This window comes from Plecotus auritus (genome assembly GCF_963455305.1).
Source record: "Plecotus auritus genome assembly, chromosome: 2".
NCBI lineage: Eukaryota > Metazoa > Chordata > Mammalia > Chiroptera > Vespertilionidae > Plecotus > Plecotus auritus.
In genome coordinates, this window is record NC_137771.1 from 12,613,546 (window position 1) to 12,641,320 (window position 27,775).

At 40.9% G+C, this 27,775-nt stretch overlaps 1 protein-coding gene across 30 annotated transcripts in view; it reads right to left on the minus strand.

Annotated features, from left to right (window-relative positions):
* EIF4G3 (eukaryotic translation initiation factor 4 gamma 3) overlaps nt 1-27,775 on the minus strand; it is a 290,494-nt gene that overhangs the window by 8,755 nt on the left and 253,964 nt on the right. For 20 of the 30 annotated variants that reach the window (XM_080657147.1, XM_080657146.1, XM_080657145.1 and 17 more), the window contains 7 exons: nt 27,334-27,451; nt 24,865-25,085; nt 23,046-23,161; nt 18,022-18,194; nt 11,553-11,678; nt 9,025-9,106; nt 3,278-3,376 (listed from right to left, as the gene is read on the minus strand). In XM_080657147.1, coding sequence (XP_080513273.1) covers nt 3,278-3,376; nt 9,025-9,106; nt 11,553-11,678; nt 18,022-18,194; nt 23,046-23,161; nt 24,865-25,085; nt 27,334-27,451 — 935 coding nt within the window. The remainder of the gene's footprint in view (nt 1-3,277; nt 3,377-9,024; nt 9,107-11,552; nt 11,679-18,021; nt 18,195-23,045; nt 23,162-24,864; nt 25,086-27,333; nt 27,452-27,775) is intronic. The other 10 variants (XM_080657139.1, XM_080657143.1, XM_080657142.1 and 7 more) reach the window with 1 other exon arrangement.

A 27,775-nucleotide genomic window follows, 5' to 3' on the forward strand; every position in this document is an offset into this window, starting at 1 on the left:
GTGCAATCATAGAGTGCCCTTACACAAACCTAGATGGTATAGTCTACTACAAACCTAGATTATATGGTAAAGCCAACTGCTTCTAGGCTACCAAGCTGTACAGCATGTTACTGTACTATAGGCAATTGTAACTCAGTGGTAGGTATTGGTGTATCTAAGTATATATAAACATAGAAAAGGTACAATACAGGTGTCCTTGAACAATATAGGTTTGAATTGCATAGATCCACTTATATGTACTTATCATGAATGGGGCTTGCAGGGACAAAAGTTGCTCTGGGTGAGTCAATGAGTGAATTTGAAGGTCTACAACTTACTGTACATTACTGTAAACTTTATAAACACTCTACACTTAGACTACACTAAACTTACAAAAATATCTTTCTTTCTTCAATAATAAATAAACCTTAGCTTACTGTAACATTTTTACTTTGTAAACTTTAATTTTTAAAAACTTTTTTGTCCTGACCAGGTAGCTCAGTTGGTTGGAGCATCATCCCATACTCCAAAAGGTTGTGGATTAGCATCCTGATTAGGGCACACACAAAGGCAACTGATCAATGTTTATCTCTCACATCAAAGTTTCTCTCTCCCTCACCCTCTTCCTCTCTCTCTAGGGACCAATAAAAACATACCCTCAGGTGAGCATTAAAAAACAAACAAACCATTTTGACTCTTTTATATTAACACTTAGCTTAAAATACAAACATATTGTAAAGCTGTACAAAAATATTTTCTTTATATCATTATCTTATAACCCTTTTCTACTTTTAACATTGTTTTAACTTTTTAAACTTTTCTTGTTAAAACCTAAAACACAAACACATTAGTCCAAGCTTACATTGGGTCAGGATTATCAATATCACTCTTTTTCACCTTCACATTTTGTCTCCCTGGAAGGTCTCCAAGGGCAATAACAGGGATGGATGGAGCTGTCATCACCTACGACAGCAATGCCTTCTTCTGGAATATCTCCTGAAGGAGCTGACTGAGGCTCTTCTTGAGAAGGTGTCACTCTTCAGAAATATGTCCATGGTGGTTTGCTTGGTTTCTTCTTCTTCTTATTATTTTTAATATATATACACATTTAAACATAATATTGATTTTTTACAGAGAGGGAGGGAGAGGGATAGAGTTAGAAACATCGATCAGCTGCCTCCTGCACACCCCTACTGGGGATGTGCCGCAACCAAGGTACATGCCCTTGACGGGAATTGAACCTGGGACCCTTCAGTCTGTAGGCTGACGCTCTATCCACTGAGCCAAACCAGTTAGGGCTTTAATATATTTTTTTTTTATTGATTTCAGTGAGGAAGGGAAAGGGAGAGAAAGATAGAAACATCAATGATGAGAGAATCATTGATCAGCTGCCTCCTGCACACCCCACATTGAGGATCAAGCCCGCAACCTGGGCATGTGCCCTTGACCAGAATCGAACCTGGGACCAGTCAGTCCGCAGGTCGACGCTCTATCCACTGAGTAAAACTGGCTGGGACTTTTAAAAAAAATTTTATTATAGATTTGCTTGTAAACAGATAATGCACCATGCACATTCTTCTTTATTAAATGTAAACCTTTTAGTGTTGGGGTCCATGTTGTCAAACTTTTCAAGGATCTTGTTGAGATCTGCAAATGCTTCTGCTAAAGCCTTCATGGTGAACTTTCTTGGAGGTTCTTCTTTTTCTTCTGCAATTACTTTCTATTGCCTCTTCTTCAGCTATGTGTTCCTAGTACCAACAACTCCTCGTTAGTTAATTCCTCGGGAGCCACCCCTAGGAGTGCTTCAATGTCATCCTCAACCACAGCCAGGTTAAAGTTGCTTGTCATCTCAGTCACAAACTTGTTGATTTTTGCAACTTTTGCTCTACAATGACTGCTGCAGTGTCACTAAGTAACCAGAATTTTTCAGCTCCATTATAATCTTACTAGAGGCCCGATGCACGAAATTTCATGCAAGAGCCTTGGCCCCGGCCCTGCCCACTGCGGCTGCAGCTGGGGACCTCTCCTGCCTCTGCCATGGCCCCCGCCTGCTGGCGGCTTTGTCTGGAAGGACGTCTGGAGGGACGTACAGTCTAATAAGCATATTACCCTTTCATTATTATAGATGGGACCACTATCATATATGTGGTCTGGCTTTGACCGAAATGTCATTAAGTGTTGCATCTCTGTAGTTAGTTTTTACTTCAGCTATTGTAATTTTTCAGATCCAGAATTTGTTTAGTTCTTATTTATAATTTCTACTTCTTTATCCATATTCCCAACTTGTTCCTACATCATTTTCCTTTAGTTCTTTTCCCATGGTTTTCTTCAGCAATTTGAGCATATTTAAAACAGTTAAAATCGTTGTCTAGTATGTGCAATGTTTTGGGCTTCCTCGGGGATGCTTTCTGTCAGTTTCATTTTTTATTCCTTTCCTGTTTCTCTGTATGCTTTATAATTTTTTTGTTGAGAACTAGACATTTTGAATATTATAATGTGGAAACCCTGGATATCATTCTCTCCCTTCCCCAGGGATTGCTGATGGTGCAGTCATCTGTTTAATGACTTTTAGACAAGGACTACATTCCTTCTTGTGTGTGGTCATTGATGTCTTTAATTCATTATCTCCACAGGCAGCTAGTAACTCCTATTTTGGTCTAATTTTAATGACTAGAATGTTAATGAAATTATCTTCATTTCCTTTATAAAATAGACTTACTATGGCCCTAGCTGGTTTGGCTCAGTGGACAGAGTGTTGGCCTGTGGACTAAAGGGTCCTGGGTTCAATTCTAATCAAGGGCACATGCCTGGGTTGGGGGCTTGATCCCCAGTAGGGGGCATTCAGGAGGCACTGATCAATGATTCTCTCTCATCATTGATGTTTCTCTATCTCTCTCCCTCTCCCTTCCTCTCTGAAATCAATAAAAATATATTTAAAAAATAATAATAAGATAAAATAGACTTATTATGGTTGGCCCTTGAACAACATGGGGGTGAGGGAAACCAACCACCTGTGCAGTTAAAAATCTGTGTATAGGTAAGGGCAGAAGGTGGGGTGGGAAATGGGTGGAGGGGAGCTATGGGGGAAAAAAGGAGAAATAATTGTAATAAGCTGAATAAAGATTTATTTAATAAAAAAAAAAAAAATAAAAAAATAAAAAAAAAAAAAAAAAAAAAAAAAAAAAATAAAAATCTGTGTATAAATTAAACTGGTCCTCCACATATACATATTCCATATTCCCAATTGTGGACTGAAAATATGTACTATCAAACAGGAAGGAGTAAGTCTTGTTCTTACCTGTTCCAAGAGGAAATTATGTACATCTTTCCCTTCTGGTACAAAGTCCTTCCAGCTGAGGTCAGCCTCCCTCCACAGGGCTCCCACTTTCTTATGGCTCTGAAACAGAGATAAGTCAAAATCCACTTACTTTTACATTGGCACGAGAAAAAAACAGTGCACAACTGTTAAGACTGAAAAATAAAAACTTTCCCTTGCTGATATGAAGTTAATCTCTTAGGACTCTAAGCATTGAAACTGAGATGTCTGAAAGGATGGAAATATAATGGTGAAAGACTGAAATTTAGCTGTTTAAGGTTTAATCATTTATTTTACTGGATGACTAATATGAGGATTGGCAAGCTGGTACTTGGAATTAAAAAAGTGATTAAAACACAGAGTTTACAAATTCAACACTCTCTTTCCTAGATATTGCTATAAGCATCTGCTATTAAAGCCATTCAACAATCTCACTGGTACTCCTCTTCCTAGTAGATCATGGTTATGCTGCCTAACGTGAGAAGGCTAATAAAGTTGTTGCTCTTGAACCAGGTATGAGAAGTATTTCAAGGGAAAAGCAGAAGCTGAAAGCAAGAACCAGAGAAGAGCTGTGATCAGCTAGAAAACTGATGAGGAGGTGCAAGTCCGCTGCTTGCATAAAGGCACAGCGAGAAAGGAAAATGTCAGGGTTTGAGGCTGCCCGACTGCAGAGTTTATGCGCTATGAGAATTTCATTTTGGTTTTTACAAAAAAGTCAACAAGAATTTTGAGTTTTAAATGAGGACTAAGTCAACTAGATGGGAGAGAAGAAGGGACTTTTTGAACTGCAATTAGGGTTCAATAAAAACTTTAGTGCCTGCAAGCAAAGTGTATTAATAACAAATAGATAATCAACTAGATCTAGAGTCCAGGTTATTTAGTATACCTGTCTATGAATAACTATTACACAAATGTAATACAGAAGGACTTCTCTAGATTTATAAGGAGAAATAAAACACTGAATTGTTTTTATCAATGCCTATAAAACAATAAAAACTATCATCTCAATATTTTTAGTTTTGGTTTGAGTAAGTCAGAAATCACTCCAGAATTTTCATGCCTGAGTTCTATTTTATTTTGACATCTGACTCCAGGCATTACATCACCTTTGCGGTGATACACCTCTTTCCCAAACCAAACCCATTAGACCTCTAATAGTGCACTGACACACTCTTTTGAAACTATTGGGTTTGACTCATCTGTCTCCCTCTCCAGTTTATAAATTCCTTGATGGTTTAGTATTCTTTGTGGATTGAGATCCTAACATAGACCTTTGCAGAGAATTGTGTGGTATTTATCAAATTAAAATAAATTTAACTTTAAGATAGAGATTTACAATCCTGCAGAGTCCTTTTTACCACCTATTTGTAATCAAATTACCTAGTCCATGATAAAAAAATAATAAAATCAATCATATTTTTTTAAATCATTACCCAAGGATATGTTCTCATTGGTTTTTAGAGAGAGAGGAAGGAAGAGAGAGGGAGAAACATTTATGTGAGAGGGAAACTGATCGGTTGCCTCCAGTACATGCCCCAACCAGGGATCAAACCCGCAACCTTTTGGTGTATGGGACAATGCTCCAACTAATGAGCCATATGGCCAGGGCAAAAATCAACCATTCAATGATTAATCCCATCTTTCTCTGAAAGCAGAGGAATTTTCATTCAAATAAATTAAAAAGTATAAATAATGCAGCCTTTTAAAATACTATCTAGGGAGAAACCAAGATGGCGGCATAGGTAAGCACCTAAACTGCTGCCTCGCACAACAATTTCAAAACTACAACTACAAGACAGAACGGACATCATCCAGTACCACAGGAAGGCTGGCTGAGTGAAAATTCTACAACTAGAAGGAAAGAGAAAAGCTCACGGAGAATCAGAGGAGCGGCAAAGGGCTGAGGTACAGAGACACGTGTGCAGAGAGGAAGGGCGGCTGAGTGCCTGGCTGACTTTCTCTGGCGGGAGGGGGAAGGAAGCTCCAGACTGCACTGAACCCCAGTTCCAGGCGAAACCCCGTGGACCCAGGCTCATACAGTGGGAGTGTGGACTGTCAGGTAGAGAGAAAGGCACACGGAGACTCGGGGGAGCCGCAGTGGGCAGGGGTCTGGAGGCATGCGTGCAAGTGCTCGCAGAGAAGACTGAATGCGGAGGTTGCTGCAGGCTTTCCCTAGCGGAAGGGAGTCGGAAGCTCCTGACTGCACTGAAACCCAGTTCCGACTGCACTGAACCCCAGTTCCGGGCGAGCCCCTGGGGACCCACTCTCTTACGGGGGGAATCTGGACTGTCAGGCGGAAACTCAGGGGAGCCGCGGAAGGCAGAGGTCTGGAGGTGCGCATGCAAGGGCAGGGCTGATGGGAAGCCAAGACTGTCTGCTCCACCCTGTGCAAGGGCAGGGCTGACGAGAAGCCAAGACTGTCTGCTCCGCCCTGAGACTCCACCCCATCCAAGCTGAGCACAAAGGCTTTTGCAATTTTGCAAGTCTGATCCTATAAGGCTGTCTTCAGCACCAAACTTCTCCCAGCATAGACACAGCTGATCCTCACAGCCAACTGGCCTGGAGGTCAATTCCTCCCAGTGATACCAACAACAATCAAGACTTAACTACAACAAGGCTGTACACACAGTCCACAAAGGGGTGCACCAAGAGTGTCCACCTCAGGTTAACTGGGGAGGCCGACCCACTGGGCCATATAGGGAAACCTAGCACACAAAGCTACCCTACCAACTCAGGGAAGCAACGAAAATGCAGTGACAAAGAAACAGATCACAAACGAAAGAAATGGAGGAAAACAAACGACTGGATATAGAATTCAAAACCACGGTTATAAGTTTTTTTAAGAATATCCTAGAAAAGGCTGATAAATTTAGCGAGACCCTCGAAGATATGAAAAAGGACCAACTAGAAATTAAACATACACTGACTGAAATAAAAAATATTATACAGAGACCCAACAGCAGACTAGAGGAACGCAAGAATCAAGTCAAAGGTTTGAAATACAAAGAAGCAAAAAACACCCAACCAGAAAAGCAAAAAGCAAAAAGAATCCAAAAAATTGAAGATAGTGTAAGAAGCCTCTGGGACAACTTCATGCGTACCAACATCAGAATTATGGGGGTGCCAGAAGAAGAGAGAGAGCAAGATACTGAAAACCTATTTGAAGAAATAATGACCGAAAACTTCCCCCACCTGGTGAAAGAAATAGACTTACAAGTCCAAGAAGCGCACAGAACCCCAAACAAAAGGAATCCAAAGAGGACCACACCATGACACATCATAATTAAAATGCCAAGAGCAAAAGACAAAGAGAGAATATTAAAAGCAGCAAGAGAAAAACAGTTAATTACCTACAAGGGAGGACCCATACGACTGTCAGCTGATTTCTCAACAGAAACTATGCAGGCCAGATGGGAGTGGCAAGAAATATTCAAAGTGATGAAAAGCAAGAACCTACAACCAAGATTACTCTACCCAGCAAAGTTATCATTCAGAATTGAAGGGCAGATAAAGAGCTTCATAGAAAAGAAAAAGCTAAAGGAGTTCATCACCACCAAATCAGTATTATATGAAATGCTGAAAGGTATTCTTTAAGAAGAGGAAGAAGAAGAAAAAAGTAAAGATAGAAATTATGAACAACAAATACATATCTATCAACAAGTGAACCAGAAAATCAAGTGAATTAAAAATCAGAGGTACAGAATAAACTGGTGAATAAGGGGCATAGAAAGGGACTGGACTGATAATTCTCAGGGGGAAAGGGGTATGCAGGAAGAGACTGGACAAAAATCGTACACCTATGGATGAGGACAGTGGGGGGGAGGTAAGGGCAGAGGGTGGGGTGGGAACCGGGTGGAGGGGAGGAGCTATGGGGGGAAAAAGGAGAAACAATTGTAATAATCTGAACAATAAATATTAAATTAAAAAAAAATACTATCTAATAAAAGAGTAATATGCAAATTGACCATCACACCGAGACACAAGATGGCCACCCCCATGTGGTCAAAGATGGATGCCCCTATGTGAACACAAGATGGCCGCCACAAGATGGCCTGCAGGGGAGGGCAATTGTGGGAAGTTAGGGGTGACCAGGCCAGCAGAGGAGGGCAGTTGGGGGGGACCCAGGCCTGCAGGGGAGGGCAGTTGGGGGGGACCCAGGCCTGCAGGGGAGGGCAGTTGGAGGAGACCAGGCCAGCAGGGGAGGGCAGTTGAAGGGGACAAGGCCCACAGGGAAGGGCAGTTGGGGGGCCAGGCCTGCAGGTGAGGGCAGTTGTGGGTTATCAGGCAAGCAGGGAGGGCAGTTAGGGGTAACCGGGCCAGCAGAGGAGGGCAGTTGGGGGAGACCAGGTCAACAGGGGAGGGCAATTGGGTGGGACAAGGATTGCGGGGGAGGGAATTTGGGGGGGGAGCCAGGCCTGCAGGGGAGATCAGTTGGGGGGGGCACCAGGCCTGCAGGGGAGGGCAGTTGGGGGTACCAGGCCTGCAGGGGAGGGCAGTTGTGGGCAATCAGGCCAGCAGGGAGGGCAGTTGGGGGAGACCCAGCCAGCAGGGAAGGGCAGTTGGGGAGGACCAGGCCTGCAGGGGAGGGCAGTTGGGGGGGACCAGGTCAGCAGGGCAGTTGGGAGGGACCAAGCCTGCAGGGGAGGGCATTTGGGGGGGGACCAGGCCTGCAGGGGAGGGCAGTTGGGGGGGACCAGGCCAGCAGGGGAGGGCAGTTAGGAGGGACCAAGCCTGCAGGGGAGGGCATTTGTGGGGGGCCAGGCCTGCAGGGGAGGGCAGTTGGGGGGGACCAGGCCAGCAGGGGAGGGCAGTTGGGGGGGGGACCAGGCCTGCAGGGGAGAATAGTTGGGAGCCAGCAGTCCTGGATTGTGAAAGGGATGTCTGATCGCTGAGGCTGTCGCACATTTCTCAAGGGGTCCCGGATTGGAGAGGGTGCAGGCTGAGCTGAGGGACACCCCTCCCACCCTTCGTGCATGAATTTCGTGCACCGGGCCTCTAGTATATATATTTTTATTGATTTCAGAGAGGAAGAGAGAGGAAGAGATAGAAACATCAATGATGAGAGAGAATCGTTAATCGGCTGCCTCTTGCATGCCCCTTTACCAGAATCGAACCTGTGACCCTTCAGTCCTCAGGCAGAGGGCCTATCCACTGAGTCAAACCACATAGGGCAGTGGTCACTGCGGTTTGCCGCTCTGTTGACTAATGAGTTTGCCGACCACTGTCATATACTACCCTTTACCTCTTTGCACACAATATGCCACAACTGGCTAATCCTCACAGCTTCCCGCTACACGGTGACATTTAGTCTAGTCCAGCAGTCTGCAAACTCATTAGTCAACAGAGCGGCAAACCGCGGCTCGCGAGCCTCATGTGGCTTGCGAGCCGCAGTTTGCTGACCCCTGACCTAGGGCAATAATGCAGCCATTTTGTTTCAAGAGAAGATAAATTAACTAGCCACAAATAAAACATATCTTGAAATTCTTTAGAATTTAATCAAATCTAGTTGAGATTAGGTAATTCTTTTCCAAGTTACTAGTAAACGGAAGGACAAATAAACCCCTGGAAGAAACTAGATTGAAACAGACCTCACTCTTTTTTTTTCCAAATAATAAACGGAAAATGAATTACGTGCATTATGACACCTAAGCTATTTACAAATAACCCAAGGTCAAAATCACTGCCCTTCCTAATATGCTGTTGAGTCGGACACTCAGTTTAACACTCACCATTTGTTTGCATAGAAGGTGCAATATTTCAGAAAGCAAGATTCCAGCTCTTCCAACAGGAAGTAAAGGTTTGCAAAATTCTCTGTAAAAGAAAGGAGTAGTGATTAAGTACCTCAGAACAAATTCCCTGTTCTAGAACAATGTGTGCCAAAAGAACAGGTACTGTACATCTAAATAACACTGGGCCAGCCATATCCAATACAAGACTCCGAGTAATTTTCAGCAAAAATAGTTGAGAGACTTCAGGTTCATTTTATGCTTCATGGAGAAGCTGGAAAAGGACGTTAGAATTCCTGGGTTTTGCCTTTTTCTGTAACTGCTTCAATTATAGAAGCAATTGCAAGGCTCATTCTCACTTAATAATCTATTTATTTACATAAATCCTTGCCTCAGTGGTTGTGCATCGACCTATGAACCAGGAGGTGGAGGTTCGATTCCCGGTCAGGGGACATGTCTGGGTTGTGGGCTTCATCCCCGGGTTGGGGCATGCAAGAGGCAGCTGATCAATGATTCTCTCTCATCAGTGATGTGTCTATCTCTCTATCTCTCTCCCTTCCTCTTTGAAATCCATAACAATATTTTTTAAAAAATAAACCCCACTTTAAGCTGAAAGGAGAGAAACACCTTAGGTAACAGGGACTTGTAAAACTTAGTTATTAAGTGTTTTTAAGAAAGGAAGCCTTTTAAAAAAATATATATTTTTTATTGATTTCAGAAAGGAAGGGAGAGAGATAGAGAGATAGAAACATCAATGATGAGAGAGAATCATTGATTGGCTGCCTCCTGCACGTCCCCAACTGGGGGGAAATCGAGCCCGCAACCCGGGAATGTGCCCTTGGCCGGAATTGAACCTGGGACCCTTTAGTCCGCAGGCCAACGCTCTATCCATTGAGACAAACCGGCTAGGGCAGGGAAGCCTTTTTTTTAAAGAATATAGATGAAACACAGAAACGGACCAATTTTTTCATAGTCTAAGCCAGTATTTACTAAACTGTATTCTGTATGATATCAATAGTCATTCCTTAAAAAAAAAAAAAATCTATAGTCAATTAAGTGAGGCAATGTGAATTAAACAAACCTGAATAGTTTTTACTTTTTTTTTTTTTTAACTATAGAATTCTCATAATCTTGAATGTGCTATAATAAACTTGTGAATGTCAAAGAAAAGAGACACAACAGCATATAGACTTTGACTATATGAACAATTTTTGGGGAAATACTAGCCTATACAACATGGCAATAATTTCCCACTCACGTTCAAATTTAGGAATGCCTGAGACCTCAGTTCCTTTTACAACAACCTGAGCATGCACTATGCAGGTGTCACAGTCTGATAAGCTATTATGTGGAAATACAACTTCTTACAACATCGGAGCAATGACAGACATAAGAGTTGGGTAACATTAAGTTTCCAGGAGCAATCACCCTCTTGTCAGTTACACGATTCTGGAGCCAAATCTATAATCACTGCTAACCTCACTGGACCACAAGGCTAGAACATACCCATCACTTACGCAGTACAGACCTAATATAATGTAGCATTTTTACATTAAAATTGGAAGTCTTACATAGTCACGGGCTGCATCCAAGAGTCTCCAAAGGCACTATGGCAGCAATTTTCAACTGGTGTGCCACAAGAATTTTTTTCTATTTTTTTAAAATATAGTAATCATTTTTATGTATTTATTGAATAAATGAATTTTTTCATTCATGAATTCATTAAGATTTATTGAACATTAGTTTTACAACCTAATGTTAACCAGAATGTTAAGAATAAAAAATACAACATATAAGGAAGTACGGTGAGATTATGTAGACAGGAGGGGAAGGAGCGGGGGTGTCAGTCAACAGGATAGAAGAGCAGGATAGGAAATGATGGCAGATCCTGGTACAGTTAGGGAACTCCTAGTAGATTAATATAACCAGACAGGAGTTTGTGTGTGTTGGTTGGGGAGCAAGTGGTGGTAGGTGGGAGTTGATTGGAAGAAGAAAGTTGGAGTTAGAAAATGTGAAATTGAAGATAAAAACAAAGGCCAGATTATAAAGTGTTTATTAGTCAAGCTAAGGAGTTTGATCTTAAAGACAAATAGAAAATTTAACACTGCATAACATTTTTTGGGGTAAGATAGAGTTTAATTTATTCTTCTGCATGTTGTTATCCAGTTTTCCCAACATTATTTATTGAGATTATCCTTTCCCCAGCCACAAGAACTTTTAAAGCACGTAATACCTGACTATTTAGTCAGGTCACTGACCTTTTCCTTAGATTGTCAAATAAAGAAATGACAACAGCCAACATAACAATAGCTGTTTGGTGTGAATGAGTAAAAATTATACCTATTTTTTTCAGATCAGCAAAAAATATTTTTTTTCCTTGTGCTGCAGAATTTTAGTAATTAGTGTGTGCCACGAGATGAAAAAGGTTGGAAATTGCTGTACTAAGGGAACAGCATTATGCTAGAAGGACAGCTGATGAGTTTTGCATCAGTTTAACTTGACATATAGCAAAAGAAACAAGAACAACGTACATGATAAGTTCTCGCATGGAGATTCCGCCTTCTTTTAACATGGGAGTTACCAGTTCAGCAAGGTACAACCAAATGTGGGGAATATCAATGGCCATGTCATCTGCTGTTTCCAATGTTTCTGAAAAACTAAAAAAGAACAGAAAATAATTCACATGCAAATGTAATTCAAAAGTTAAGATTAAATAAAGAGACCAAAATCAGTCAGCAAAGAAGTGCCTATTAAGCACTTGCTATGTTGGGTACTATTCTGGGCATAAAGTAACTGGTTCTAGCTCTCAAAGAGCTTATATTAGTGTGGGGGGAGGGAGAGAAAAGCATACTTGCAGATAGGGCCAATTCAATACGCTGAAGAACATGAACTATGGTACTAGGATATCCCAATATAGCTGGTGGTCAGAAATACCTCTGTATTGAGGTGACATTTGAAAGACTTAAATGATGGAAATGAGGCAGCCATGTGAGATTCTGGGGGAATAGCTATCAATTTAATCCCACACTATAAAAAGCTCATTACAGTTGAGTATCATATCTTTGGAGTCAGCCAGAAGCACTGACTAAAAATTTAGTGTAGTGCAGACCAGGCACAAAGAGAAGAAAAGGCAAAACCCGCTGTCCTTGAGGAGCTTACAATAGGGGACAAACTGGAAGGATAAAAGAATTGGACAACTTTACTAATAACATCAGCATTATAACATGTTACCAACTGTTACATCTTCAAAGAAAAGTCAATGGTTTCAGGCTTTCATGCTATGATATATTTCTCAATATGAAGTGAAATAAATGGGATTTGAATATAGTACTTAGGAAAGTCAAATACAAAACATCAGTGCAATTTTACTTAGGCTCAACAGCATAGCTATTCAGTTATAAGCATAAAAACATAACCTAAGACTTTCTTAATTAGTCCCATATATAGTATTTTAAAAAGTACAAAGCAGAAGTAAATTTAATTATAGGAGACACATACTTACTTACAAGGAAATAAACATAATCACAAGAAAAGGAAGAATGAATGAAGAGGCTGTGGGCAGGTGGTATTTGTCTTCATGTCCTTTCAGATCTCTGCATATATAAAGTGTGTGCTTTTCCAATGCAGTTCTAGTTTCTAGCAAGTATGCTACTCTTCTTTACCTACCTCAGAAGCCTACACATCATGTCATTAAAATTTTTCACTTAAACAAAAAGGTACCAATACTAGGCACAGTCACCTTTCTAAAGGTGCTATTTCAAAACAGTTTGCAGCTTCACCACATTATCCAACTCTGGGCTTCATGAATCCTTAACGCCAACCTTCTGAGTTTCCAGCTTGGAATTATTTGACATCTATTTGTGACAATAGATACTTGACTATTCTCCCATTATGTGCAGACTTTCAGCTCAGTTAATGTGCTACTAATGGACCATAATCTGGACGGACTCCAAGATTTCTGGGTTAATCACCCTATAATGCCAATTCATGTTCCATGGGCTAGTGGCATAGATTAGACTGTTTAATGAGCCCATGGGACAATAACTGCAGCCGTGCTGGTCTTTCAGCAGTATAACTACTGCTATTTTCATCTCATATTACAACTAAAAGATACCCATATTCTTGCCTTGGTATTCTACTTCTCAATTAGTCATGGGACTATCTGCAGAACACAATCACTGGTCAAATCCATACTGCTGATTAAAAAAACAAACAAAACATGTTTGGCTGAACATAGGATTTAACATAAAACAAGCCTGTTATGAGACATTTCTTTTTAGTTCCTAAATCCTTCTGTATGATTTTAAAAGAAAAAATCCGAGGTGTGTAGAAGCTCCTACACACAGTAGTCTTTGGACTACAAACTACATCCTCTGTAACAATGCCTTGCATAATACACATTTCTGCTGCCTGAATGAATGAAATAGAGCTATTCCATACCCTTGCTTCTTGGTATGTAGTGACCATCACACCCACTGGACTGCACTTGGGAAAGGGTCCATAGGTGGGACTTCAGGAGTCCTACCCCCATTTCAATGATAGAAGATCTACTTTTACTTATTTTATATACTGGGTTCCTGCCTAAAATTTAATTTAAAAAAGGAGTACATGGTTACAAGTTGGAATTTTAAAAAATTCAGTAAAGGTCTGATAAAAAATCTGCTAAAAGGGCAAAATAATCGAACACAATTTGGAAATGATATTGTCAGCAGCTCTTGCACAATTTGCATGAAGATAACTAAATTTTAAATGGAAATTTGGCTGTAGATAAATAAGGAAGAGATAGTGAATAAATCTAAAAGTCAGGTTGATCAAGTATTATTATGACTAATCAAACGAATCTAACTACAGGTAAAAGGGAGAAATAAAAGACGACGAAAAGCCTTCTACTGCAGTATCATCTGCAAAGACTATTTAAACTAGATCCTACCTAGATGACCAAATAGGGTCTTCACTGTCCACTGGCACCTCTGCAATCTTGCACTTGAACCTTAGTATGAATGTCTGTGTAAGCTCTGAACTCTAACTTCTTACAAAGGCAGAAATGCCATTGTGGCAAGAAAAGTTCCAAAAAAGTAGTTAAGGAGGAGAGAAAAATTTCCTCTCCAACAAGTATTTCTTGAAGTGAAATACTAATATATCAAGCCTCCTGAAGGACACATTATTTTGTGTTTATTGTCAACTCCAATTTTTACCATCCTTGATGTCATGTTTATTAAACTTTCAAAGTGATTCCAATTCTGTGGCTAATAGTTGAGTACACTCACCTACTCTTACTAGACACCTTTAAAAAAGAAGTCTTCTAAAGCCATGATATAAAATGACTGTATCAACAGTGCTTAAACTATACCTACCCACCTACTTTACATCATAAAGCATTTAGATTCAAGTCCTGAAAATTCTAAGAGAATGGCTGATGTTGCCTTTGTGGAGATGTTTGATATATGGCAACTGTTATGCTCAGAGTTGATATAGCACCTTGTAAGGAAAATTCCAAAGGTTCTAAGCTTTATTTATAAACAATATGACACAAAGAGCCTATTTGAAACTTCTGTCTAACCTAACTTAATATTTAGTAGCACTGCATGCCTTAAAAGGAACTGCAGGAGAGATGGCTCGCTTGGGAAACTAGACAGAAACAGCTTCAATGACTGCTCAAAAGTTAGCATCTAGGCAGTAGCAGCATACAAGGAAGCTAACCTTAGATGCTCCCCCACAATGCTGTATAAAAACAAAAATATTTGGATGTTGGGACTAAAGAGACATAAGATTAGGACATTTCCATGGCTCCAATGAACTGGCCTCTCTGGACAGTATGGACTATTTATAACTTGGACTTTAGAAATAATTGGGAAACTCTGATCTATTTGCAAGAAGCCTCTTTGTGGATAATGACATGATACTATCGGTTTGTTTCCATCTTAAAAAAAATTGCCAGGTCTCCCCATTTAGGGAGAAATAGGGGTCTTTGTAGGGGTTCTGATCTAAGGATGGCCTGGTTAGGTCTAATTTAATATTAAAAGCTAGCCCGGAGCCACTGCATTATCTCTAGCTGCAGAAGGAAGTAAAAATAGAAAAAGATGAAGTAGTTACTGAGATACAGAAGTGTTAATCTCATTTTCAGTCTAAATAAATGGTTGTGGTAGTACCATCAGCAGCAGCTGCAGTGCCAGTGAAAGTGTGGATACCATGACTGGATGACACTTTTTCCTCAAGGGACCAACAAAGGGAAATGCAAATGTCTGAGACAGCCTAGAAACCAAGCTGGCACCTCACAAATTCAAGTAAAACTGATGAAGCCAGACTACATTTCTTGGGGTCTTCCCAGATATGAATCAATTTCTGAGTATAGTTTGAAGAGAGACATGAAACGGTAAATAATAATCCAGCATTTCCCAAATTTTCTGGTGACTATAGCATAATATCTGGGTAAAAAGCAAGTTTTTTTAAATAAAATAATAGTTATTGCAAATGTAGTTTCTAGAGTGTTGAAATTATACTTTCAAGTTGGCTAGGGGCAGACCTCAATTTGTTTGTGTGGGTGTGTACACCCCTCATTGCTTTTACTATTTATACTGGCTGGTTACTAGAGTGAACAACATATTTCTCTTTTAAAACTGGAAACCATCCTGGCCTTAAATGCCAACAACCACAGCAATTTTTGCCAAAGTTTCTTACTAAATTAACTGGGTCAGATGGCCTTAATCTAGTCAGGCACTGAATTCAGAGAAATCTGACTTACTGCTGAAAGTCAACTTGAAAACAATGTTTGTACTGATTTTTTGAGAGAGAGGGAGAGGTTGAGAGAGACAGAACATTGACTGGTTACCTCCTGCACACCCCCTGCCAGGACTGAACTGAAACCCAGGCATGTGCCCTGACTGGGAACTGAATCGGTGACCTCTTGGTCCATGGGATGACGCTCAGTCCACCGAGCCACACGGACCGGCGGAAAGACAACGTTTTACTGGTCCTAGGGGCAGGTATAAATTCCCCAGAACCTTGAGAACAATGCCACCTTTCCTCACAAATCGAAAGAGTAATTTTTCTAAGTACATTCAATCTTGGCATTTAATGATTACACTATTCTAAGAGGTTGACCATAGCTGAAAGACACACAGTAGCATTTCATCACATGTGCATTTAATGCTGAGATTAAAAATTTCTTCTCCATACAACCTGAGCCCTGGCCGGAGTTGCTAAGTGGTTAATGTCGGCCCGCTGACCAAAGGATCTTGGGTTTGATTCCCAGTCAAGGGTACGTCCCTGGGTTGAAGGTTCGATCTCTAGCCCCGGTTGGGGTACATGTGGAGGGTGACCAACTGATGTGCCTCTCCCACATAGATGTTTCTCCCTCCCTCCCTTCCACTCTTTCTAAAAATCAATAGAAAAGATACCCTCAGGTGAAGATTAACAAAACAACAACAAAAAGTACATGAGCTTGGCAAAAAAAGATTTAGAAGGAGAAAAATAAGTTGAATAGTGCAGAAATTTTATTGCCATTCTGCTTAATGAGCTATCCCAAGTAAGTATGAGCTGGGGGATGTGGATCTGGTATCCAGCCCCCAGGAAGTCTTAGTTCCTGTTCCCTTAGAGAGTGAGCACGTATCAGCGATGGCTGTGATTGTAAGTTTATATTGTACAACATGGCCCCTAAAACTAAATTTTTTAACATATGCAATCTTCCTCTTAAACATTGCTTTTAGAACCTAAGCCTGGGTGAGATTCTATGGCTGTACCACAAAGAACTGATCCATCCACTTATGATGATGGTGTAGCACAAAGAAATCAGAATCTGATCAAATGAGGATCAACACCAGTGACAGCCATACTTCATCAAACTAACCATCAGCAGGAATCATAATGAACCCAACCTGGAATAGACTAAATCATTAACAACTTGGAGTTACATATCCTTCTGTAGGGCTAACATGTACAGACAAGCATTTACTGGAAAAAATAACCATGGTTTATTGAAAGGTTTAAGGCTTTCTGGGTTAAGTCAAATTTTCAAAAAATTTTTCACAAAGAAAAGTTTTTTTCCTCAAAGAATATCCAAGGGTTTACTTGGCAGGTGAGGCCTCAGGTTCCCCATGGTTAAGGGATCTCTGCTACCTTACTTATGTCATAATACTAGAGGCCCGGTGCACGAAATTCGTGCACGGTGGTGGTGGGGGTGTCCTTAGCCCAGCCTGCACCCTCTCCAATCTGGGATCCCTCTCACAATCCAGGACTGCTGGCTCCCAACCGCTCGACTGCCTGCCTGCCTGCCTGATCACCCCCTAACCACTCCCCTGACAGCCTGATTGACACCTAACTGCTCCCCTGACGGCCCGATTGCCCGTAACTGCCCTCCCTTGCTGGCCTGGTCACCCCTAACTGCCCTCCCCTGCCGGCCTGGTTGCCTCCAACTGCCCTCCCCTGCAGGCCTGGTTGCCCCAACTGACCTCCCCTGCTGGCCCATTACCGCTAATGCGCTCCCCTGCCAGCCTGGTCACCCCCAACTGCCCGCCCCTGCTGGCCTGGTCCCCCCCCCCCCCCGCAACTGCCCTCCCCTGCGGGTCTGGTCCCCCCCCAACTGCCCTCCCCTGTGGGCCTGGTCCCCCCCAACTGCCCTCCCCTGCGGGCCTGGTCCCCCCAACTGCCCTCCCCTGCAGGCCTGATCGCCCCCAACTGCCCTCCCCCGCTGGCCATCTTATGTGTTGGAGTGATGGTCAATTTGCATATCACATCTTTATTATATAGGGAAGGTTTACTTATGTCATAATATAGGTCTAACAATTAGCATAAAAAAGCAGAAGATAACCTTTATGATTTAGTACAGTCTACAAATTCCATCATACCAACTAACATATTATCAGTATTACACATCAACATGTTAGAGTGGGCACAATTTAATCTATGAAAAAAGCTAAAAACTTAAGATAGATATGTGCTATTAAAATGAACTACTCACGAGTCTAGTAAAGGAATACCACCGTTCTTGAGGAGAATACTAACCCTTTGAAAAAGTCCTGCTTGCTGAGCTTCTCTGCCTGCACCAGCTGATATAGTAACTGTCCCATGTGATCCCTGGTGATCTGGCTCCGTTCCAGGGTGGACTCAACCCCCACTCTCACAAACACGTGTAGCGGGCCTTGGGCATTCAGCTCCTCCACACATTGCATGGCTTCCTGTTCAAATAGCAAATAAAAGCTTACCCCAAATCTAGATAGCATTACCAGATGGTTAAAATAAGTTTAAAATCTTTTACTTATACAAACTCAGTAGAAAGCTTGACAAACAAGACATTTTCACATATACTTTTTAAAACATTAATAAAACTCAGTAAAATGCAGGCTGATATAGGCAATATTAATCTTATTTTCAAAACAAAGTAAGTGTGTCTTTATAAGCAAATGTGTTTAGGACAGTGGTCGGCAAACTCATTAGTCAACAGAGCCAAATATAAACAGTATAACGATTGAAATTTGCCAAAATTTTTAAACTTCAACTTCTTCTAACGCCACTTCTTCAAAATAGACTCGCCCAGGCCATGGTATTTTGTGGAAGAGCCACACTCAAGGGGCCAAAGAGCCGCATATGGCTCGCGAGCCGTAGTCTGCCGACCACGGGTTTAGGTTAACAACTTTATTCAAGATCACTCAAAGGACCAGAAACGAAGAAGTATTTTTCTACACAATGTTTGCTTATTTTGTGATCATTTTAAAAACTAAAAATGGTATATTATGAAATAAAAATTCAATGTCATGATTCAAAGGCCTTCCTTAAAATGGCAACTGAGGTAATTCTGTTTGGGTATGTTAAGTACTTGGAAAATCTTCAATGAAAAAGGTCTTCTTTGACAGTAAAGTGTATATGCATAGCTTAAGTACTAAAACCCCTTATGAAGTTCTTGAGGTTCTTACCCTGGGGTGACCTGGCTAGGTGATATATTTGGCGTGGAGGGTAAAAGCCTGGCAGCCAGGGTTGCTGAATCGCCAATATAGCAGTGTGCCACCCTGCCCTCAACTCTCAACTTTGAGTACAAAATCCTTTGGTTTCACCTCTAAAGGGAGCAGCTCTTCTGAGGGGGAAGATGCATGTGAGAAGGGCAGCCTCCTGATTGGAGGAGGTGTAAGGCCATGTAGGTGTCTCACTGATGCTTTACTGCCCCTCTGCTACTTTATTTAATACCTCCCCATGTCAACTTTCTATCTAGGAAAATTTCCAACTACAGATAAATTGAATAGTACAATGTACACCTAGATAGCTTCACTTCAATTGAGATTCATCCATTGTTAGTTTCTTTTCTCTACATCTGAGCAATTTAACATGCATATAATAGTCAATACAAATATTATCCAACATATATAATACATACTCGAATTCCCATAATTGTTCCCAAATGTCCAATATAGCTTCTTGTTGTTTTAGGATGCGATTAAAAACCTGGCATCCCATGTATGATGTCTCTTTAGACTCCTTTAATCTAGTCAGTCCTTTCTCTTTTTCACCCTTTTATGACACTGGCATTTTTGAAACATTCAGGCTAGTTGTCATTTCCAGCTCCATCTACACCTATGCACATTCATAGTCTGCTAAATAAATTGCCATCATCCTTCTAATTTCAAACTTCCAGAATATTGCTGCTATCTTTTACCTATGCCTCTTATGCTTGTGGGTTTTTGCCTCATATTCAGAGCATCATCATCATTATAATGCCTTTTAAGGAGAGAGTGGAAAGGAATGCAAGTATTCAATTCAATCTTCACTTTAACATGAAGTGATTAAGTAGGTGTCTTTCAATGGGAATTCACTGAATGTGCATAGTGGTCCAACTAACTACATCACGATACTTCTAATGTCCAGCAGTTTATAATCCTGCCCTTCTCTCTGATTTTCTCATGGTTTGATTTTTCTTATTGAGCTCTCAGCTGAAATGATATGGTCTCTGTGACTTCCCAACCATGGTCTCTTAAAATCACCTAATTTTACCGCTCCACACTGAAACATTTTATGTGGTAGCTGTTTGTTTATTTATTACCTACTAGAGGCCCGGTGCATGAAATTCGTGCATGGGGGGGCGGTTATGTGTCCCTCAGCCCAGCCTGCACCCTCTCCAATCTGGGATCCTTCTTACAATCCAGGACTGCTGGCTCCCAAATGCTCACCTGCCTACCTGCCTGATTGCCCCTAACTGCTTCTGCCTGCCAGCCTGATCACCCCCTAACCACTCCCCTGACAGCCTGATTGACGCCTAACTGCTCCCTGCCGGCCCAATTGCCCCTAACTGCTCTCCTCTGCTAGCCTGGTGGCCCCTAACTGCCCTCCCCTGCAGGCCTGGTTCCCCCAAACTGCCCTCCCCTGCAGGCCTGGGTCCCCCCCCAACTGTCCTCCCCTGCAGGCCTAGTCGCCCCAAACTGCCCTTCTCTGCTGGCCCTGTCACCCCTAACTGCCCTCCCCTGCAGGCCTGATCGCCCCCAACTGCACTCCCTTGCAGGCTTGGTCCCTCCCAACTGCCCTCCCCTGCTGGCCTGATCGCCCACAAATGCCCTCCCCTGCCAGCCATCTTGTGGTGGCCATCTTGTGTCCACATGGGGGTGGTCATCTTGTGTGTTGGAGTGAGGGTCAATTTGCATATTACTTCTTTATTATATAGGATATTTAGAGCACCTTTGTCTGCATTTCCCACTAAAAGACCCATAAAAACAGACCAGGGCTGCTCATTACATATACTACAGTGTATCCAGGCAGTATTTCCTAAAATGTGGCCAGCACATTTTAGGTACTCAATCAAGATATATCACAGAAGCTAAAAACAAGCTGTAGAGTCAGACAAATGTAGGTTTGAATCCTGGCTCTGTCACTACTGAGTGAGTTGAGGAGTGTAATTTAATCTCTCAGCCTTAACTTCCAAACAAAAGCTCAATAAATATTTTTATTACTGTTAACTAGAGGCCCGGTGCACGAATTCGTCCACCACTGTAATTCCTCGGCCTGGCCTGTGGGATCAGGCCAAAACCGGCTCTCTGACACCCCCAAAGGGTCCCAGATTGTGAGAGGGCACAGGCCAGGCCGAGGGACCCCACTGGTGCATGATAAGGGCCATGGAGGGACGCAGGAGGTTGGCCAGCTAGGGAGGGACCACGGCAGGGCTCCAGGGCATGTCCGGCCTGTCTCGCTCAGTCCCAGTTGGCTGGACCCCAGCAGCAAGCTAACCTACCAGTTGGAGCGTCTGGCCCCTGGTGGTCAGTGCACATCAAAGTGAGCGGTTGAGTGGTCTTAGCATATCATTAGCATATTACGCTTTGATTGGTTGAACAACGACCGGACACTTAATATATTAGGCTATTATTATATAGGACAATAATAGTATCTATTAAGATGTTAGGAAAAAACTCTTCCTTAGGATGAGCTCTGTAAACTTTTAGTGTGACACACTAATACCCTAAAGATAATAAGATAAAAGTATAGTTTAAGCTCTAAAGCTAGCAGCCTGGCTTTGAATACTGAGTCTGCCACTTATCAGAAACATAACTTAAAGCACGTTACTTTATCTCTTTGCATCTAAGTTTCCTTATCTATAAAAATGGCTATTATAATATTAATACCAGCAAGTTTTATGAGAGTAAATGAATACATATAATATGTGCAGAATAGCACCTATTCCATAGTAAGACCTCATTATGAGTCATATCTGATTGTCCCTTTAACACTGCAGGCCGGAGGTAGGGCTAACGATGAGTCCAAGAGTATTCTTGTTGCACGTAAGTGTTACCAAGGTCCTTTCTCCCTGTATCTTCAGCTCATCACAGGGTCATACTTTGCCTCTTTCAAAGATTTGCTGCTCACTGACTTTTCACATTCCTCCAGTTATTCCTAAAGCCAAACTCCACTGCTTTCTTCCTTACTGTCTCTGCTGTTTAGCTTTTCATCTTTCTTAGCCTTTCCTCTTTCTTGTGAGTCTCACATTTCTCTACTACCTACAAGAAAAAGCTGTGCTACCAGTTGACAAAAAAATACTTCTCTTTTTTGAGAATCTAACTAACAAATCACAGTATATGAAGTACATGCTTTGGCTCTTTTCTGTTAATGTTTATTTATTTTTGCTGGTTTTTAAGGCTTCTACAAAGTCCTCCTCTCAAAATTGCTTGTCATGAAAACTTCCTTCTTCTAAATTTTGGACAATTTCATGGCTTGAGGTTTTTAGAAGGTTGGGCTATAGCTAACCAAGCTGAATTTTTTGTATGGAAAGCAGATAATAACTAGGTTGTCAAGAGAAACTTGAAAGAATTTTTCATTATATATGCCAAAGCAAAGGACTTAATATATCTGACAAATATTTTTAACAAGCCTTTGTTTACTCCAGATCCCTAAATTAGATCTCAGTATATGATCTCTCCAAAATAGATCTACTAGCATTTATTTTAACTACAATTTACCCGTTTATGATCTGTCTCTGCAACTAGACTTTTAGGGCACATGAAGCCAGGCAGTGTATCTCTCTTATTCCCTACCATCGTAAAGTGAAGATCAAAGAGACACTCAGGGCTAACGAAGGGCAAATGCAAAGCTATGTTTGATTTAGGCTGTCTGACCCTGGCCCATTGCTTACTCCTCTGTGCCTCAGTTTTCTACTTATGAAATAAAGACGAAGTAATGTCAGCCATACTATAAAGTTAATATAAGAATGATGACAAATTGACCATAAAGATCATGAGAGGTAATAGACAGGGAGCCAGAAATGCCTCATAATAATAATGTCTAGGTTTTGGTCATTAATATCAAAGCCAATTTGGTTACCCCATAGTGGGGGATGGATTGGTACCCATTCTCTCTTCCTGCCACTTGATCTTGTGAATCACATAATTTAAAAGAGAGGACTAGGCAGAAATGTATGAAGGTTGTGCAAACTGAGCTGTGTAGGACTTGGATCACACATTCTAAGCCTTGTTAGTTCACGACAACTAAACAGAACCAAGTTACTATGTCTGTCATAGGGCTTTCTCTGTTGTTACTCTCTTGAAAAATATCTCATTTACCTTAAAATCATTAATGTGTAGAAATTCATCAATGACAGATTTGGACTTCCTCTCCATTTCCTCTTCTGACAATGAAGGCTTGTCAGGGGCTGATGTTGGAATTTCTGGTTTTGCTACTAGTGAGGTTTAAAAAAAGTGAGAAAGTGAAAATGACAAAAAGTATCATTAAAATGGTGGGATCATAGTTGATAATGTTTACATGTTGTTACATCACATTTTTCAGTAAAGGTATTAAAAATAGATACAAATTTGACAAACCAAGATACCTAAGAGCAGAATACAGAAACATCTATTTTAGAATAGATATACAGTAAGTAACTTTATGATCACAACAATTAAAAGGACAGAGGATATAATAAATGTTTATAATTAAAGCTTTTTTGTTCCTTTCAGTATTTTGATTCCTCTCCATTGCTTCAGAGACGAAATTGCACACAGAGTTACACCCACACTGGCCTTTGGCAAGTGCTTGAACATGACATGGTTCTGCCTAATACCACTTTGCTCATGTACTCCCTTGCCTGGAATGCTCTTGCTCTCAGTTCCATACCGGCCCCTTCCTACAAACCTGTTTTAAGTCCTATTGGTCCTTCCGTCCTTAGGGAAGCTTTTCATGATATCCTTCTGTCAATTCAGAATTCCTTTGTTAAGTACTCCCTTAGAATTGTGTTTCTTTCCTTCACAGCATTTTTCTCAGTTTGTACTGATAGGGAGCATTGTGTGGAACTATTTGATAAAGGTCTTCCTGACCCAGAGACTGAAGGCTGAGAGCAGGGAATGAGTGCCCAGAAGTCACTAGTTGTTCAGTGTGCACGTGGTAAATGGACAAATGATCAAGACAGTAAACATGCAAAGGGCAGCTGTGCTACATTATTTACTACATGGTATTTTCATGCCCTATTTTATTATGTTCCCAAAATACTTAACACAGATATGAAAGCTACATGTCCTTAAAGATGAAGGATCTGGAGTCTCTATCAGTTGGGGGAAGACATTTCAACTTGCTTCTGAAATCTATTTAAAGATTATAGTTAGAAGACACAATTAAAGAGTTAAACAAATTTTAAAGTTATAAACAACCAATATTACTTCAGGGTGAAGAGTTAGAAGATGCTAAAAATTATCTTTAAATTATTTTTCATCACTATCATTATCATTATCATCATCATCATGACCTCTAGTACCTTTTGAAAATTTTGTATTTATCAGGTAATGTTCTCAGTAGTTACATGTATTGACTTCTCATTTAATCTTAATAATAACCCTACACTTGTTATCCCCAGGTAGCAAATGAGGAAACTGAAACACAGATAGGTTAAACTCATGTGGCAATTTTCAGAGCGTTATCTGAGTCTTCCTCTAAGCATATACATGCTAAACGTACAAAACCCACAGAGATTACCATGGAAGAGGAAGCAACAAAAGACAATCCGATACTCTCTTTGGTTTGCCTTGCAGTGTCTCAGTGTCAGAATTCCATACATTTAAGGGGCTCTACAAAAGCATAAGCACTCTATGCACAGTGGGGTGTTATGTAGAGAACGTGTAAGAATTTCAGATTGCTTACTATACAACAAGAGGACCTCATCATCATCACATTTAACAAAGAAAGAAGAAAATTTACAAACTGCTGAACAAAGGGATACCTGAGGAATGAGAACTAGGTTACAAAACTCTGAGGATGATGCCTTTAACTTTAAAGGCCCCTGTGTGTGTGTTGTTACCATGAAATTTACCCAGACACAAAGTCTCCTTTATATTTTTCCTTCCAAATTGAAGGCCCAAACCTTCATCTCTATGTGTTCATACAGTCTCTCACCTGACTCCCTGGCTTTGCTCCGGTCAGCCTCAACGATGTTCCTTTCCACATCCATGCCTCCTGTAAGCTGTTTCACAGTCTCGAGCATCTCTCTCCGTTGCTCTTCTTGGGACTGATTGTCTAACAGGTCTTTACTGCTGCTGCCCCTTATGAAAGTGTTCGGACGAGCAGCTGCAGGTGGAACAGGTTTGTCATTCTTCTCCCTGCCCGTGCTTCCACGACTTAAAAGCAAAACAACACTTGTCAAAAGAAAGACCCCCATCTCCTTATGTATTTAAATTATAAAGCAACTTAATTAGTTTTCCTAAAGTATGCAGAATAATTTTTGAGAAAACTTGAGATATGTGAGGTATCAATTATATTTTAAAGTGTAATTATTTATAAGAACATGTAAATCAGTGCTTTAAAGAGAATATTCATAACTGAAACCTGTAAGTTCATGTTGAGCTATGTCACCTCAATAAATTTAATTTAAAAAAGAGAGTATTAAGATAGTTTGGGAAGAGATTAACCAAAGAACTTACATGCATCTATGCATAACCCATGGAAACAGACAATAGTGTGATGAAGGTCTGGGGGAGGGGCAAGTGCAGAGTGGAGAGGGTCAATGGGGAAAAAAAGTAGACATCAGTATACTTTCAACAATAAAGATAAATTAAAAAAAAAGATAGCTTTAATTTTTCTCTTAAGGGATACTAACTTAAAATTTTAAAATGACAATAGAAATTCCTTGTTTTACTTTTAAAAAATCTTTTAAGAATAAAGAAGACAGTGGTGAATATATGAACTAAATGAGTGAAAGGAAAACAGAATACTGAAAGAACATGGTATCACTATCTTAGAAATTATACAATACTTTATTCAGAAACGTCAACTATATGAAAAATATCTGAGAACCAAGCAGTAGAAGTAATTTTTGAATAGCCAATATCACACACTTTAATTTTAAGAATCTTCCTGTTTCCCTATATAGTTTTCTTTTAGATAATTCTAACCAGCAAGACAAGCAGTTTCTCATCCATGGAAAATCAGAAGCTGAAAATTAATTAAAAGGGAGAGAAGAGGTAGAAGTGAGACAAGTCTAAGCACTGTAAAAAAAGCTATACACACTCAAAAAGCACAGCCATCGGGGGAAATTTATAGCAGAGCAAAGAGCCACAAAGACTTCAATAGCACAGTTGGTGCTCAATAACAATCCAAGTCATCATTAGAAAGTTGACTGTGTCCTAGTTGGTGTTGCTCAGCTGGTTGAGCGTTGTCCTATGCACTGAGAGGTTGCTGGTTCAATTCCAGGTCAGGGCACATGCCCAGGTTGTGGGCTCAATCCCCAGTAGGGGGTGTGCTGGAGGCAGCCGATCGATGTTTCTCTGTCTCATGGACATTTCTACCTTCCTTCCTCTCTTTCAAAATTCAATAAAAACATATTTTTTAAAAAAGTTGACTTATGCTAAGCATATTTCGTCTCAGGTGTCAAGGAAATAGTAACATAGTTTAGGAAGTCTAACTAGCCAAGCATTACATTAGTAAAAAATAAAAGTTTGAGCGCATAAAGAAACTTCAGCTCTACTTATATCAAAAATTTTGTGTTCACCCTGGTCAGGTGGCTCAGTTGGAAAGAGCATCGTCTCATACACCAAAAGTTGGTGGGCTTGATTTCCGATCAGGGCACATACCTAGGTTGTGGGTTCGATCCTGCTCAGGGCAAGTACTGGAGGCAACTGATGGATATTTCTCTCTCATGTTAATGGTTCTATCTCTCCCTTCTTCTTCTCTCTCTAAAAACCAATAAAAACATATCCTCGAGTGAGGATTAAAAAAAATTCTTGTTCTCTGTCACTATACTACAGGTCCTCATCAATTCTCAGGAGATTAGCCAAAAGAACTCTTGACTGTATGAATCCTATAAACACAAAAGTCAGAAGATAATAGAATACACAGTAGTGAAACAAACAAACAAACAAAAAGAACCACCTCAAATATGACTAGAAGAATAGTGTGACAGAGAGGTGTGTGTGGGGGCTGTCAGACCTCCTTTTCATCTCCATGCTTGCTAAATTACCCTAGAGTATCCTGTGGCATTAGCTTGGAGAGCCCCACACAGCCCCCAGGACCTTTTGAATCAGCCTGGCTTTCTTAAGGAGCAAACCATTAGATATTTGCCAGATTAACGTACCCTTTCTTTCCATCCCATCCTAAATCTACCACCCAATTTTGTTCTTATTTGGAAATTATAGAATGTGAAGATTAAAGAAGGAAAAGCAAAAGGAAATCAACCTCAGGGATGATAGAAATCCATCCATAAGGATTAATTTGTGTGGGCACGTGTGTGTGTGTGTGTGTGTGTGTGTGTGTGAGAGAGAGAGAGAGAGATAGAGAGAGAGAGAGAGAGAGACAGAGAGAGAGACAGAGAGACACATAGTGACAAGCAGGTGAGTCTTGAGCTAATATGGAGAGCTGACGTCTTCTTACCTGGTTAAGGTCCGCCGGGAATCAAACTCTAAAGGTGTGGATGATGTAGACCCTGAGGGTGCTGGAGGTTGTAAAGCAGAGAATCTGTTTAAGCTGGAAGCACTTGACCGTAAGGGATCTATAGGTGTTGAGGATTGAGAAAAAAATACAAATCCCATGACTAAAATGCAGCTTCTAATTCATCTGCCTCCCTGGGGTGGAGCTTGAGACTAGACACTTCTAACAAGTCTAACAAGGTGATGCCAATCTCCTGGTCCACAGACCATATTCTGAGAAGCAGACTGTTAGAATTTGTGTAAAAAAATTAAAAATCTGTGCTCATTACCACAATTTGTTCTTGCTTCTTTAAAAACATAATTAAATTATCCTTTGGGGATGGGAGTGATAAACAGAAAGGATGGAGGCAAGCAAAAACAAAACAAAATATAGTTGATCCTTGAAC